Source organism: Medicago truncatula, chromosome 3 (genome assembly GCF_003473485.1).
Source record: "Medicago truncatula cultivar Jemalong A17 chromosome 3, MtrunA17r5.0-ANR, whole genome shotgun sequence".
Taxonomy (NCBI): domain Eukaryota; kingdom Viridiplantae; phylum Streptophyta; class Magnoliopsida; order Fabales; family Fabaceae; genus Medicago; species Medicago truncatula.
In genome coordinates, this window is record NC_053044.1 from 56,293,143 (window position 1) to 56,305,988 (window position 12,846).

At 36.5% G+C, this 12,846-nt stretch overlaps 1 protein-coding gene across 2 annotated transcripts; it reads right to left on the reverse strand.

Moving 5' to 3' along the window:
* Positions 1–1,397: 1,397 nt before the first annotated feature.
* LOC11426826 (lysine-specific histone demethylase 1 homolog 3) lies at positions 1,398–10,890 on the reverse strand. 2 transcript variants are annotated; one of them, XM_024779348.2, is made up of 9 exons: positions 10,724–10,888; positions 8,457–10,576; positions 7,728–7,869; positions 5,399–7,564; positions 5,158–5,251; positions 4,147–4,631; positions 2,614–3,327; positions 2,372–2,446; positions 1,398–2,245 (listed from the first exon to the last, which is right to left on the reverse strand). In XM_024779348.2, exons 2-9 carry the CDS (start codon positions 10,505–10,507, stop codon positions 2,180–2,182), a joined length of 5,793 nt encoding a protein of 1,930 aa, XP_024635116.1. In that variant the 5' UTR covers positions 10,508–10,576; positions 10,724–10,888; the 3' UTR covers positions 1,398–2,179. The 2 variants fall into 2 exon arrangements, with proteins under 2 accessions (XP_024635116.1, XP_013462192.1); XM_013606738.3 differs by having other exon boundaries at positions 8,457–10,890.
* Positions 10,891–12,846: the final 1,956 nt, after the last annotated feature.

Genomic DNA, 12,846 nt, shown 5'->3' on the forward strand with positions numbered 1-12,846 from the left:
GAGGATAATAAATTTGCTTTTATATATGTAATGTAAAATATTACATATAAGATTTTAACAATTAAGTCTTTATTCTAACAAGATATTACAGTACCGTCTCTTTCACTTTTTAAGGAATGTTACGGTGCCCTCTAAACCACCAATTTGGGAGGGAGCAAGAAAAAAATTGACTATAGGGAAAATTTTAAACTTTATTTTATTTCTAAGATCATGCGATCAATTATGAAGTGTTCAAAACTTTATGACTTTGGCACAAGAAATAGTTACATATGATGTTCAAAATTGTAAAGAAATAAAAAATAGTATTAAAGTCATTCAATACAAAAGCATTATTTATATTATACATGCCTTAAAAAAAAATTATAATATACATAACCATGATGTCATATTATATTATCATATCACAATACTATAGATTGAGTTGTTCTTCAGATACCATTAAAATGTTTGACAAGCTTTATTGATAAAAACAAATAATTATTTGACACGCTTCATTTACGATAGAAGTGGCAAATTGCTGTATTTATCGAGTTCAACCGCAACAAATAATAAAAGCAACTACTTTTATTATGGGAGACTCGATATTTATATTTCTATAAAGCGCTCGCCTATCTATTCCATTAAAGAATAAAAATTCCACAAGTTTTCCTCGCATGAAGATCTTAAAATAATTACTAACACAAAGATATATATACCACATCGAATCTATGCCAAGCACATACTTTGCCAGCTAACTAAATCATTACCTTTCCTATCATGCACATACACAACTGTGTCAAATGGTAAGAAGCATACCAGAAATGCATAAAAAAAATATAGTTTGGGTGTAATTTTCTATCAAGATCAACATGTAATTGGAAACAGCTACAATAAAAATAGAACATTGTCCTAGCAAATAAAATTTTTAATTGGATAACCATCATAAAGAATTTTCCAGCAACAAGCTTGACTAAATGGTTCAGAGAAAATAAATTGCTCGAGGACAAGAAAGTACTCACCCTGACCCCATTAAGATCCTACTGGAATTTATTTTCACAGGTAGCACCATTTTTTAGTACAAGATCACATTTGCTTTGTTTATGAAAACAGTCTGCAAAAGAAACAAAAGCAATGGTATCATAACAAGGCCATCAGCCTCCGCGACAAGAGGCAATAAAATAAGGTGTAGCATAAAAATAAAAACAAATGAACCTGAAAACTAGTTGTGAAGGTAAGAGCTGCAATAAATATCAAATCAAAGGTAAAGGAGGGAATGCATCTATTACCTCCCATCCGTGATTGGCATATAATCTTTCTCAGTCTACCAACAAACAGAGAGAGGTGTTAGTATAATCACAAAGAGAATGTTGGATAAAACACAATCCGATCCAAAAGACAGGCATCTAGTGTTGCAATCCTTTAAACAGTAATTAGAGCTGAATTGATTTCATAGCTCTGTTAATGAGGCAATCACAATTCTACTATTCTAGATTTTTCATAGCACACTCGACATACAAACAAACACACAAAAGAGAGGTCACGAAACTAAACAAACAAAAAAATGGTAAATCAAAGATCTCATAGAGCCGGTATAGTTCTTTCCCCATTCTGGAGAATGAAATAAAGTTTGTAATTCATTTTGAACTCAAAAAATCTGAACAACACTGTGTTCTAACAGGCCACAGTGAAATGGATATGTATACTTGTCAGCGCTAAAACAACCCTAAGCTGTACAGATAGAGGGAATTCGTAAAGTCAATTAATGTCATTGTCCGTCAAAAGAAAACCCCTTCAAAAAAATGGGGTATTAGGTTTTCAACCTTCAAGAGCAGTCTTTACAAAAGATGAAGGTGAAAAGATGGGACTAATGGAGTCTATTGTCATCTTCAAACTTCCAGAAGCCTGGCATCCAAAGGATTCAACCAGCAATTGCATTGAGCGTTCACTATAAAATAGTAAAGCCGGTTTGCAGAGTACTCTGGTATTCTGTTGAACTGCAAGAATGCTGAGAGAAAGCTGCATTTTGCATAGAGCGCACTTGATTTGAGCTGAACAGAATATATTATCTGTTTATCTACTAAAGCCTCCTGTAGTACATACATTGGAAGATTGAAGTACTTATGTGAGAGCAAGCACATGGCCACCAGAGACCATAAGAATAAACAGATTCCAAAAATCCTTCAACGAGCTGCAAACAACACTAAGATTTCACATCTGGTTTCATTTCCATGTGTTTCTCAATCAATTTGTCAACAAAAGGTCGAATCTGCATGTTTTAAGCATCCAACCCAAACTCAGTGACAATGGAAAGAATTAATGGTCAAAAGCAAGAAGGGAATCATGCTAAAAATAGGATCAATGCACAAAATTACAGTAATTAACGGCAAAGTACCTTATTCTTCCGCTTGAAATCTAGAAAATCGTGAACAGTCAAGGCTTTATCTGCATCTGTGGATTGCTCCATGACCTGAAACTTATTCCCAGTAACATAAGAAATTGACAAAAGCTATACTCTATTGAGATTATATACCAGATCGGTTATTCCTTATAACTATCAATTATCAAGCCATAGAGTAGCATTTTTCAATTAAACAAATAAAAAGGAGAATCAAAGAATTGACGGGAAAAAATTACCTTGGCTGTACTTTTCTTCATTATAGCCTTGTATGCATCCCTGTCTAGTGTTCTTGCCTTATAAAGAGGCATAAGTAAAGACGCAACATAATCTGCTACAGCCTTTTTGATACAATCTGCTCCTCGAGAATGATTTTTTGAGTTCTCCTTATTCACAGTAACCTGTGAAATAGAGCTGTCATTTGCCACTCCATCATGGTTCCGGCGTAACCTTGAACAGGCATTTGAACCCTCTTCATCTTTCAAATGTATGGCTGGATTGGAAAAATCAGAACCTGCTGCAGCTGCTTGAGATTGCCATCTCTCTATGGCGTGATAGTCTTTTATTCCCTCACCATCAGCTGAGTCAATCCAAGCTTTGGTGTATAAACTGCTTTCCACAGCAACACTTTCTCCTGAGTGCTCTCTGAAGTTCAAATGGGTTGCAATCTCATTTGAATGACTCCGCTGTGAGAGATTATCAGCTGACATTCTGGAATTATCGAGGTTAACACAAGCAGCAGAGAAATCAGCAGACCAGTCCCTAACTCTGCAATTTCTAGAATCAATCTCTGAAATACAATCTTGCCTTCCCAAGACACCACCAGACCATTTTTTCCTACTATCACTCTCATCATTTTGTGAATATTGTTCCCGCCTCTTAAATTTGTGGAATGAGGGTATCTTTGGAAGCTGGAGTTGCGCACTGTTCCTAACTTCTGCAGAGGTATATGCCTACAATCAACAAAAACTACTGAATCTTTCGGGGAAATGTAGCACCTGTCAAGAGACAGTTAATGATCTTCGGATTCTTAATCAGTCCATCATGCACTATAATGGATGGATACTAGTACTATCTGATATAATACAAAAATTTGATGAATTCAAAAGAAAAAACTAACAAATATAGACACAACAATATATATTACATAAAAGATTATATTTATATAATAAAAAATACAATTTACTGCGATTATTGAGTCTGAGTCCTATCCATTCTCCACCTTCCCTGTTTGCTATATGAAGGTGAAGGTTTGTTGTTTTCTGCAATGATTTTAAACTTTGAGAAGGGCAAGATCGCAAGAGTACGAATAACTTTTGAGGGAGGTGATTGGTGAGGAGGGAACAACTTCATATGACAAAACCCCACGCACCTAGCTCCACCTGGTCTTAGAATAAGATTGTCCCATCTCACCATCTTAGAATTTGAGATTTGGGCGAAACTCTACCACACAAAACCAACTTGCAAGGTAAGGACTGACCAAGTCTTATAAGCTCTACCTAGACTGTATCTCTCGTCGATGTAGTACTCTCTCCACACCCTCTCACTCAAAAAAATGGACATCGAAAGTTTGGACTAATGTAAGTGAACAGGTTTAGGATTGGATTTATTACCATCTTAGAATCTTGTTTAGAGCCCAACTCAATACCACAGTATTTTAGCACATGCCTCTTAAAGTATTAATTGACTGAAAGAAGCACCATATACATACCAACAGATTATTAGCATTAGAACTAAAGAAGCACCATATCCATAACATCAGAGAAACAAACCTCGGCAGCAACAAGTGCTTTTGCACGAGCAGCTTCTGCAGCAGCAATAGCAGCCTTTTCTTCCTCAGACATAGCACAGTGGGTATCCTTCATCTCAGTGTCTGTTTTTCCTGTTGAACCTTGGGATCTAGAAGAACTGACATCATGCCATAAGTCATTTACCGCTTGCTGACTTCCTTGTTTGCCGTGGGATTTTTTCATTTGTGCAATGGAAGCTGAATCCATTGCAGGAGTTAAGATACCTCCTTTATTCTCAAAAGTACCATGATACGAACTCAGAGGTGGTTTTCCTGATGCTGGATCTTTAATACATTTTCTCTTCGATATATCTACGGCATTTGCATGTCTTGACAGCTTTCGTCCTCCATTAGATGTCTTTTCCTTGCGAAAGACTTCAAGCCATACACTAACCAATTGACTTGCTATAGCACGAATATCACGGCTAGTGTGTACACAAACTTTTTCCTTCACTGTTTTCCCAATGCCTACACCAATAATTGAAAAGATAAGCCAAAACAGTGGAGAAACTGTGGATAACATATTAACAAGGCGTTTGGAAGAGCTCATTTGGGTTTATCTTATGATATGAATAATTGTGTGAGTGTTTAGAATGTCTTAAAAATACTTCATATACCCATAAGGTGTATTCAACCAACTTTCATAAGTTCCCCAGCAGAGCTTACAGAACTTATCCTCATTCTCTATTTAAATGTAAAAATAGTTTATACACAAGCCTTTATATGATAAGTGCTTACTAAATAAGCACTTCATTAAGCTATTTATCCAACTCTTCCTAACACATATGACCCTCAGAACAGAATAATCTACTGAAGCATAAACATATCTACCACTTGATAATTCACTATTTCACTTTGCTGATCACCAGACAGTAATGGATGGTCGTAAGAAAGACACAAACAAAGCTGATGTCAATCTACAATTATTATTTTTTAAAACATGTACACATTTTCATGCAAATCATGTCCCCGAAAAAAACAAACATAGATATACCTGATAAGCGCACAGCAAGCAAATCAGTTGAAACAAGCACAAGAAGACGCACACAATGTCGCAAGAGTTGGGTGCCATCCTTCCCCATTGAGTCCTGTTTCAAACATTATCAAGCACAAAATTTAAGAAATTATCTCAACATAAGGTAAAGATGTTTTACTTTTTCATGACAAAGGAGGTAGTCATTATATATAGAAGGTGAACAAATTTGAAAATTATACAACCAATGAGACAGCAGTACCAGTATCCATGAGTTGAGAATGTTTAGCCCCTTTTTACTCCCAGCAAAGGATTTCAAGTTTGCAACGGGAAGACTTAGCAACTGTTTGGCCACATGCAAGCGCCCAGCATTGGTTTTTGCATTAAGGAACAAGTCCCTCAGTAAAGCTTCCCGGCTTAAGATTCGAGCACCATCTAAAGACTTCTTGTACAATAAGTTGGAAAGCTCTGCTGCATCAAGTCTCTTTATAATATCCCTAACTTCATCTCTTTCTGTATCTGACTGTTTCTGTATAGCCTCCACTACCTCCACCTCTGCCGTATAATCATTTCCAGTGTTCAATAAGTCAATTATGCGCACAGCCTCTCGGAGTCCACTCATCATTGCACCACCAACTGTATCAGGGTGCTCTTTGCAGGTTGCTTCACCAGCAAAAAACAAACACTTATCAACTGGCCTCCCTAATATATCATAGTCTTCTCCCGATGCTCCAATAGCAACATAGGAGTAAGCACCATAGCTAAAAGGATCCCCCCCCCAATCAGTGACAACATAAGCAACAGGATCAGGTACTGAAGCCTCCCCAAAAAGTTTCCGAAGAACCATTAATGCATGGTTGACGTGACCAGAAGAGCTTAAATTCTGACCATCAATGGCCGCTTTCCCAACTACTAATGCTATGAGGACCGGAGCCCCCACTGTCTTCTTGACATTCCAGAACATAAAGCAGTGGCCTCTTCTGCTTGTCTCCTCAGCTGTTGCTCCGAAGTAGTCCACAGCATCATCCCAAAACACACTAGGAAATTCCAAGACCACTTTATTGAGAACTCCAAATCCAAGACGCTGAATAGAAGAATATTTCCACGGGGGCAAAGGTGGAGAGAATTTTATAGTTTCAGCCTTCAAGCAGCCCAATGGAACAGTAACCAGAACAGCATCTCCAAAGAACTCATTGCCATTTGATGTAGAAACTTTGACTTTATTACCCAGGCCTGATTCCTTGCTGTCATAAGACACGTTTGTTACAACATGGTTCAAATGGATGACAAGCCCTTTACCTAATGACTCGACAACAGTGCTGTAACCTCCTTTAATCATACAATGTGCTCCTCCATATCCTCCATACACGTCATCTTGATTCCAGTAGGGAAGAGAAACCTCCTTAAGCAGAGCAGCACACCCATACTCCAAATTAGCAAAGTGCCAATCCATAATCCTTCTTTCTTGAGGACTCAAGACCTCTTCCATTTCTTTGCCACTTCTTTGTTCGTTACTTCTTCGAGAGCGTTCCAAACGGCGCCTCTTAAGGGCATATTCTAAACCATCTTCAAGGGACATTCGCATAGCCTGGTCACCCTTCTGGGCAACAAGCAATACCATGTCATCAAGAAGACTGTTGTATTCAGCTTCCAGTGCTTCATCCATATCTACAGGAACTTTTTGTCCCGTCACTATGTCATATAGAGGACAGTCACTGTTTAGCACGGTCAACTCAAGACCCAACTGAGCACAAACCAACGCGGAAGGATCTGGTCTTCGTTCAGTAGCCACATCAGCCTCAACACCGGTGATAATACTAGCACCAAGATCCACAGGGACAGAAAGAGATGAGCGATCTGTAAATACTCGACCCCCTATCCTACTCCTTGCCTCAAGTACAGTTACAGTAAATCCCAGACGTTGCAAGTGGCGAGCAGCAGTTAGACCAGCAGGACCAGCTCCAATGACAATCACTCTCTTTCCAATCTTTGAATCAAAATTCAGAACATCACCTATCTGATCACCCGAGGCAGATTTAACACAGGTAGATTCATTGCTTTGCTCAGTCCCGTGTACAAGTCCACTTAATCCATCCTGAATCCCAGATTTTTCCTCGCAATCAAAACACTTTCTTTTTTCATGTTGTGTAATGTTTGACGTATCCATTGCCACCACATTAAAACTCATCCTGTCTTCTTTAGCTTCAGTTGTCAGGTCTTCATTACCTACTATAAGACTGCTCATAATTTCTACAGGGGCATCTGACTTTTTAGTCTGACCAACAATAAAGGAAACTCCATCTTCAGAATCAGCAACAGATGCTGCATAACTTTCTTCATATCCTTTTTCTCCTATAAGTGTATAACTATGCCTTGCACTATTTTCAACATTGTCTTTTAGAGAGGCAATTCCAACATTTATATAACCCTGAAAAAAATTATGATACAAAGTTCCAGTGATATCAACATTGACACAATATGTTTTTTCCCCAAAAGAAAATCATTATATGTTAATAATGACAAAAGGTATACATTTAAATGAGCAAAGGAAATGACAATCGATAGCTGAATAATATGATGAACAGACTTACACATTGATCAAGAAATGTATAGACCTCCCTAATAAGAGAAGAGCGAGGAGGTTCATCCTCAGAAGGAGTATCACGAACCCCACAGTCAGCAAGAGGCAAAATACGTGTGATATCACAGCCCCAGAGAGCTAGGATCTGGTTTCTGCAGTATATAAATTAAAAGATGAAGAATTTATTTTTTTGAATAATATCAAAGATGTATACAACAACAACCAAGCCTTCTCCCACTAAGTGGGGTTGGCTACATGGATCAAATTACGCCATAATTTATAACAAAAGCCTTTCCATGATATAGCAAAAATTCAATACAAATGCAAAAAAAAAAAAAAAAAATTACTTGGTCGAGAACATCTACTATTGTACCATAATGACTGGCCATAAATTGTTTTGTAGGCCTAGAGAAGAACATTTAACTATTTATATAAGATTGCATGTAGGCCATAAACTGGGAGAAAATTCACCTACTCCAAACTTACAAAAGCACGCCAAAAATGATGATAGATCTTGTCATTAATGTTAATTTCAATGTAATTTCAAGAAATTAAAATCTTAATTTCATGTTTAAGCAACCAAAACAAATAATAAATTCAATCAACATTCAAAAAGGATGTAAAACAGTTATATGGGCTTTTGAAGCACAAGACACCGTCAAAACCAAAATACTGATGAATGTAATCTTTCTGTTGCAGAGTGGAAACTGCAACTTGTCTGAACACTAAATATACTGACCTGCAATCTAAATACTCCTGGAGACCCCCTTTCCGCTTTAAGATCTCCTGAAATCTTATTTTTTCAACTGGACCAGCTTCATGGGCTTTCAGCCCAGCTGATACTGCTACTGCATCACTTTCAGACTCTTCAACAATATTCAAAGAATCAAGCTTCCCTCTTGGTTTAAGAATGCGCTCACCATCAACAACACTTTGGCTTTCAAGAAAAGGTTGGTCGTTTATTAAAACCTCCCAATCAGCATCCCCTTCATATGCCATGTCCCCCTGCCGACGCTTTTTACCCTTGCGGCGCATAACAGCTGATGTCTTATCATCAAAGTGGGCTACCTCAGACACAGAAGCAGCATATTCTGCAGAATTCTCAGTTTTCTCTGGAATTGAACTCTGAGGAGAGGCATCTTCAGTTTCTCTCTTGGCATAGAAACAATCACCATTTGCAAGAGAAACCTTTTCAAATGTATTCTTGGAAGGTTGAGTCGGATCTAATACTGAACTGCATTTTGGAATATAGTCAACAGAGTCCTTTGGAATATTGTGTGTTTCTAAAGGTACTATCTCTAGGTGATTTAGCTGAGCAGCCAATTCAGATTTAACTGTTTCATCGGACACTGTAGGATATAAACAACCGCCGGAAGCTGCATAATTTTTTTCAAGCAAATTACCAGAAACAAAAATCCTTGCTTCATCCTTTGTATCTAAAATTTTCTGATCGCAGCAATTTCTACCAGAGACAAACTTACTTTCAGAATGCACACCTTCATCTAATTTTGGGTTGCATCCAGAGAATGCCATAGCTCCATTTCTTGAGGATCCCTGGAATACATTTTCAGAAACCAGGTGATTAATTTTATCCCGTATATTTTCAGATGATTTAGTCAGGGGCCCAGAATCACAAGGGGGGAGCTTTTCTTTGTCCTTGGAAGTAAAATCACTGCATTTTAAAGGAATATTACACAGTTCTGCTTGGTCATCAGTCAAGTTATTCTTGAGCTCACCCTCAATAATTGGAGACACCCCTTCCCCCAATTTCGGGAGAGAGACAATGTCAGTGATTTCTTCAACATCATGCAATGTTGCAGAACACTTCTTTAAACCATCATTGAGAATTCTTTCTTCTAATGCATCCTTTTGGTCAGAAGGAGGACAAGTGTCTTCAGATTGTACACAAGACAATTGCTGGCTATCTCCATGGCAGACGTTGGCTAAAAAACAGGGATCGGCTAATGGTCCATCGTGAATGTTTGAATCATGTACACCCTCAGCAGTTTTTCTGGCACTTTTGGAGTCAAGGCTCAACCCGTCATTCACATTCTGGCTCCCACATTTCTGCTCTGAACTTACAGCAGCACAAGACTTACTAACAAAACTAGATTGTGCTGGTTGTAAAATTTCTGACAAAGAATCTCCCATTGTTTCATCAGAAGAGTGTGGCAGACCAGCATCAAGCAAAGGATCAACCCCTTTTTCATCTTTTGGAATATTTCTAGATCCCTCTGCGATCAAACCATCTTCAGACACATCAAGATCCTCAATTCCCTTCAGTGCCAAATCCACATTAGGCCCTTCTACATTCAATTGACAGCTACCCGCTGTTTTCATATCCATATCCAAATCAGATCCATTTTCTCCAGCACCTTGCCCTTCACAAGCACTGTCCTTATTCAACAAAGATTTTTCATCCAAACCTTCATATTGGCAAGAAACATTCAAAGACCCATCAGAAGATTCCACCGCAACATTCACATTAGAATCTTTCTCTTTATCACCTCTTGAGCCCCGATCTCTCTTTGGACCCTTCAATCTCTTCCTAAAACAAGCTAGTGTATCATCCATACCCCCCAAATCCTCTTGTACTACTACATCAACAAATTTCCCAACAGAGTCAGCAGCATTCCCACCAGTCCCCTCTGACACCAAGCAAAGCTTCTTCTTAACACAACGCGGCTTCTTTAGTTTAAATATAGGTTCATTATCAGAATCCAAACCAATTTCCACCGGTTTAATCCTCTTATCATCATTTCCAGAAAGCATATCTTCATTATTATCCATATTTTCAGTATAACCCTAGGTTTTCAACAAAACCTGAATCCCTATTTCAATGTCGCGCTACGAAAATACCTAATGCAAACCATAGTTTTCCACTTCACAATCGTGATAAAGTTGAAAAATATGCTTCAATGGCGATTCTAATTGTAACATAATATAAAAAAATAAAATAATAATGTAGAGTGGATTGGTTGGTGAATGTTGAAGAGTAAAACTTACACAACACAGTAGAGACTGTATTGCAGCGGTGAGTAGGTGGAGAGAAGGTGTGTACGTCGGAGCTTGAGTCTCTTCCTCCGGCGACGGTGGCGACTGATGGTTTCGATAGAGTAGAACAAAGGGGGAAAGCCCGCTTTCTTATAAACTGCGCCGACCAGGAACTGGACTCTTTGGGTGGGGGGATTAATTAATAATAAAATTAAATTATCTACTAAGTGTCTTTGCAATTGCGCGTAGATGTATTATTTCGCGCCAAAATTCATGGCGTAATTTTTTACTTATCTATATTTGATTAGATGGACAAGATCTAGCATATGAATTGAATGATTAATTTATGTTTATTACTAAAAAAACTAATTTATGTTTAGTAAATTTGATTTAAAAGTAAATCTAATGTGAGATCATTTATATTTAAACATATATTTGTGTAAAGATAAGTTATATGATCCGTAAGGCTTAGCACTAATAACAACATGGTTAGGCAGGATAATTCAATTAATAATAAAATTAAATTATCTACTAACTGTCTTTGCAGTTGCGTATAGATGTATCTGATTCGCGCCAAAATTTGATGGTTTATTTTTTACTTATCTTTATTTAATTAGATGAGACAAGATCTAGCATATGAATTGTATAATTAATTTATGTTTAGTAAAATTGATTTTGATTTAAAGGTGAATCTAATGTGAGATAATTTATATATATATATATATATATATATATATATATATATATGTTGTCTAATCCGTAAAGCTTAGCACTGATATCGACATGGTCAAGCTCGATAAACTAGGACTACCTTTGATTTTGAAGTCCAAAAATCTAAATTTTAACTTTATGTTATAATTTATTTCAAAGGGAAAATTATATTGAAAAATTAAAAACATATCAAAATTAATTTTATATTTTTATTATTGATTTTATCTTTATCAAAATTGAAACTAGTGTGCACCTATTATATTATTACGAGGGTTTTGTTTTGTGAGCTAAATATTTCACTTCAACTAGTTCAATGTTGAATCAAACTCATTAAATATATTTTTTTAATTAAATAAGTAATTTCGAGCTTGAAATTTGTACCCAAAAATATCCAGCTTCAAATTAAAACGGTTATATAAACTTTTAGTTTTTTTTTTTTTATCCACATATAAACACTAGTTTATAAAATCAACATTGACTTTTGTTTTTCTTCTTTTATAGACAAATTTGAGCAATGTTAGTTTTCTAGATCGAATTTGGGACTTCCTTCTTCAAATTCCGCCATTTAGCTCACAAACCAAGTTACTTATGTAAGACCCAATGTTGACTATTTATATCGATAGATATATCAAACTTAGTATAACTCTATACGATAAAGTTTGTGTGATTTGTCAAAAAAAATAAAAATAAATTATGTGATTGTTTCAAAATTAACATGGTTCCAAAAACTCAACTGTTAAATCAAAGTTATCGTTGCTTATATAGGATGTTGGCGAATCGGAACCTTTTTAACCATAGTTACTTTGTTTTTGTTTTTGTTTTTGGTTTTTATAAAATTTCAAACATCAAAATAACCAAAATAATTTGACATACTTTCTTTCAATAAAGTTTGTATTAATTTGTTTCATACCATTGAAAGCTTTTGGAAGCAGCACGCAATAACTTGGCTTCCATGGGATATGAGTCGATTGTTATCATTCGTGAAGCATCAGGGGCAACAGTCACATGTGATCACAGAAGTCATGTTTAATGTTTATGATGTTGCCTTGAAATTATTTAAATATGTTCTGAAAGGAGTCATAGAACGCATACATTTGTGGAAAAAGTATGTGAAGATTTATACTCATATGGAAGTGAAAAGTATGATGTGTATTATACTTCCCTTCGGTTCATAGTCCATAGATGCTATCTCAAAGGAGTTAGGTTCTTCTATCTTAGGATATCCTCTTTACAAGTTTTCCTTAGACCTAAAATACATTAAGGATATGCAATCAGTTGTCACACCAAAGTTGTACTTATTTGCTTCTTTACTCCGTTGATATGAACATCAAATATGATTTTAGCCCAACCTGATGTGTTAACTATTTTCAAAATCAAAGAGAATGGGTTTATATAAATCACTGCCTGGTTTTGTTGGGAGAATG

What these genes read in the sequence shown, in the direction of transcription:
- LOC11426826 (XM_013606738.3), bottom strand. Translation starts at nt 10,507, where the DNA reads ATGGATAATAATGAAGATATGCTTTCTGGAAATGATGATAAGAGGATT. An exon ending in GCTTGCTGTGCGCTTATCAG is followed by an intron (nt 4,632 to 5,157) that starts GTATATCTATGT and finishes TTATTGGTGTAG; the next exon opens with GCATTGGGAAAACAGTGAAG. An exon ending in ATTTCAAGCGGAAGAATAAG is followed by an intron (nt 2,246 to 2,371) that starts GTACTTTGCCGT and finishes TAAAACATGCAG; the next exon opens with ATTCGACCTTTTGTTGACAA.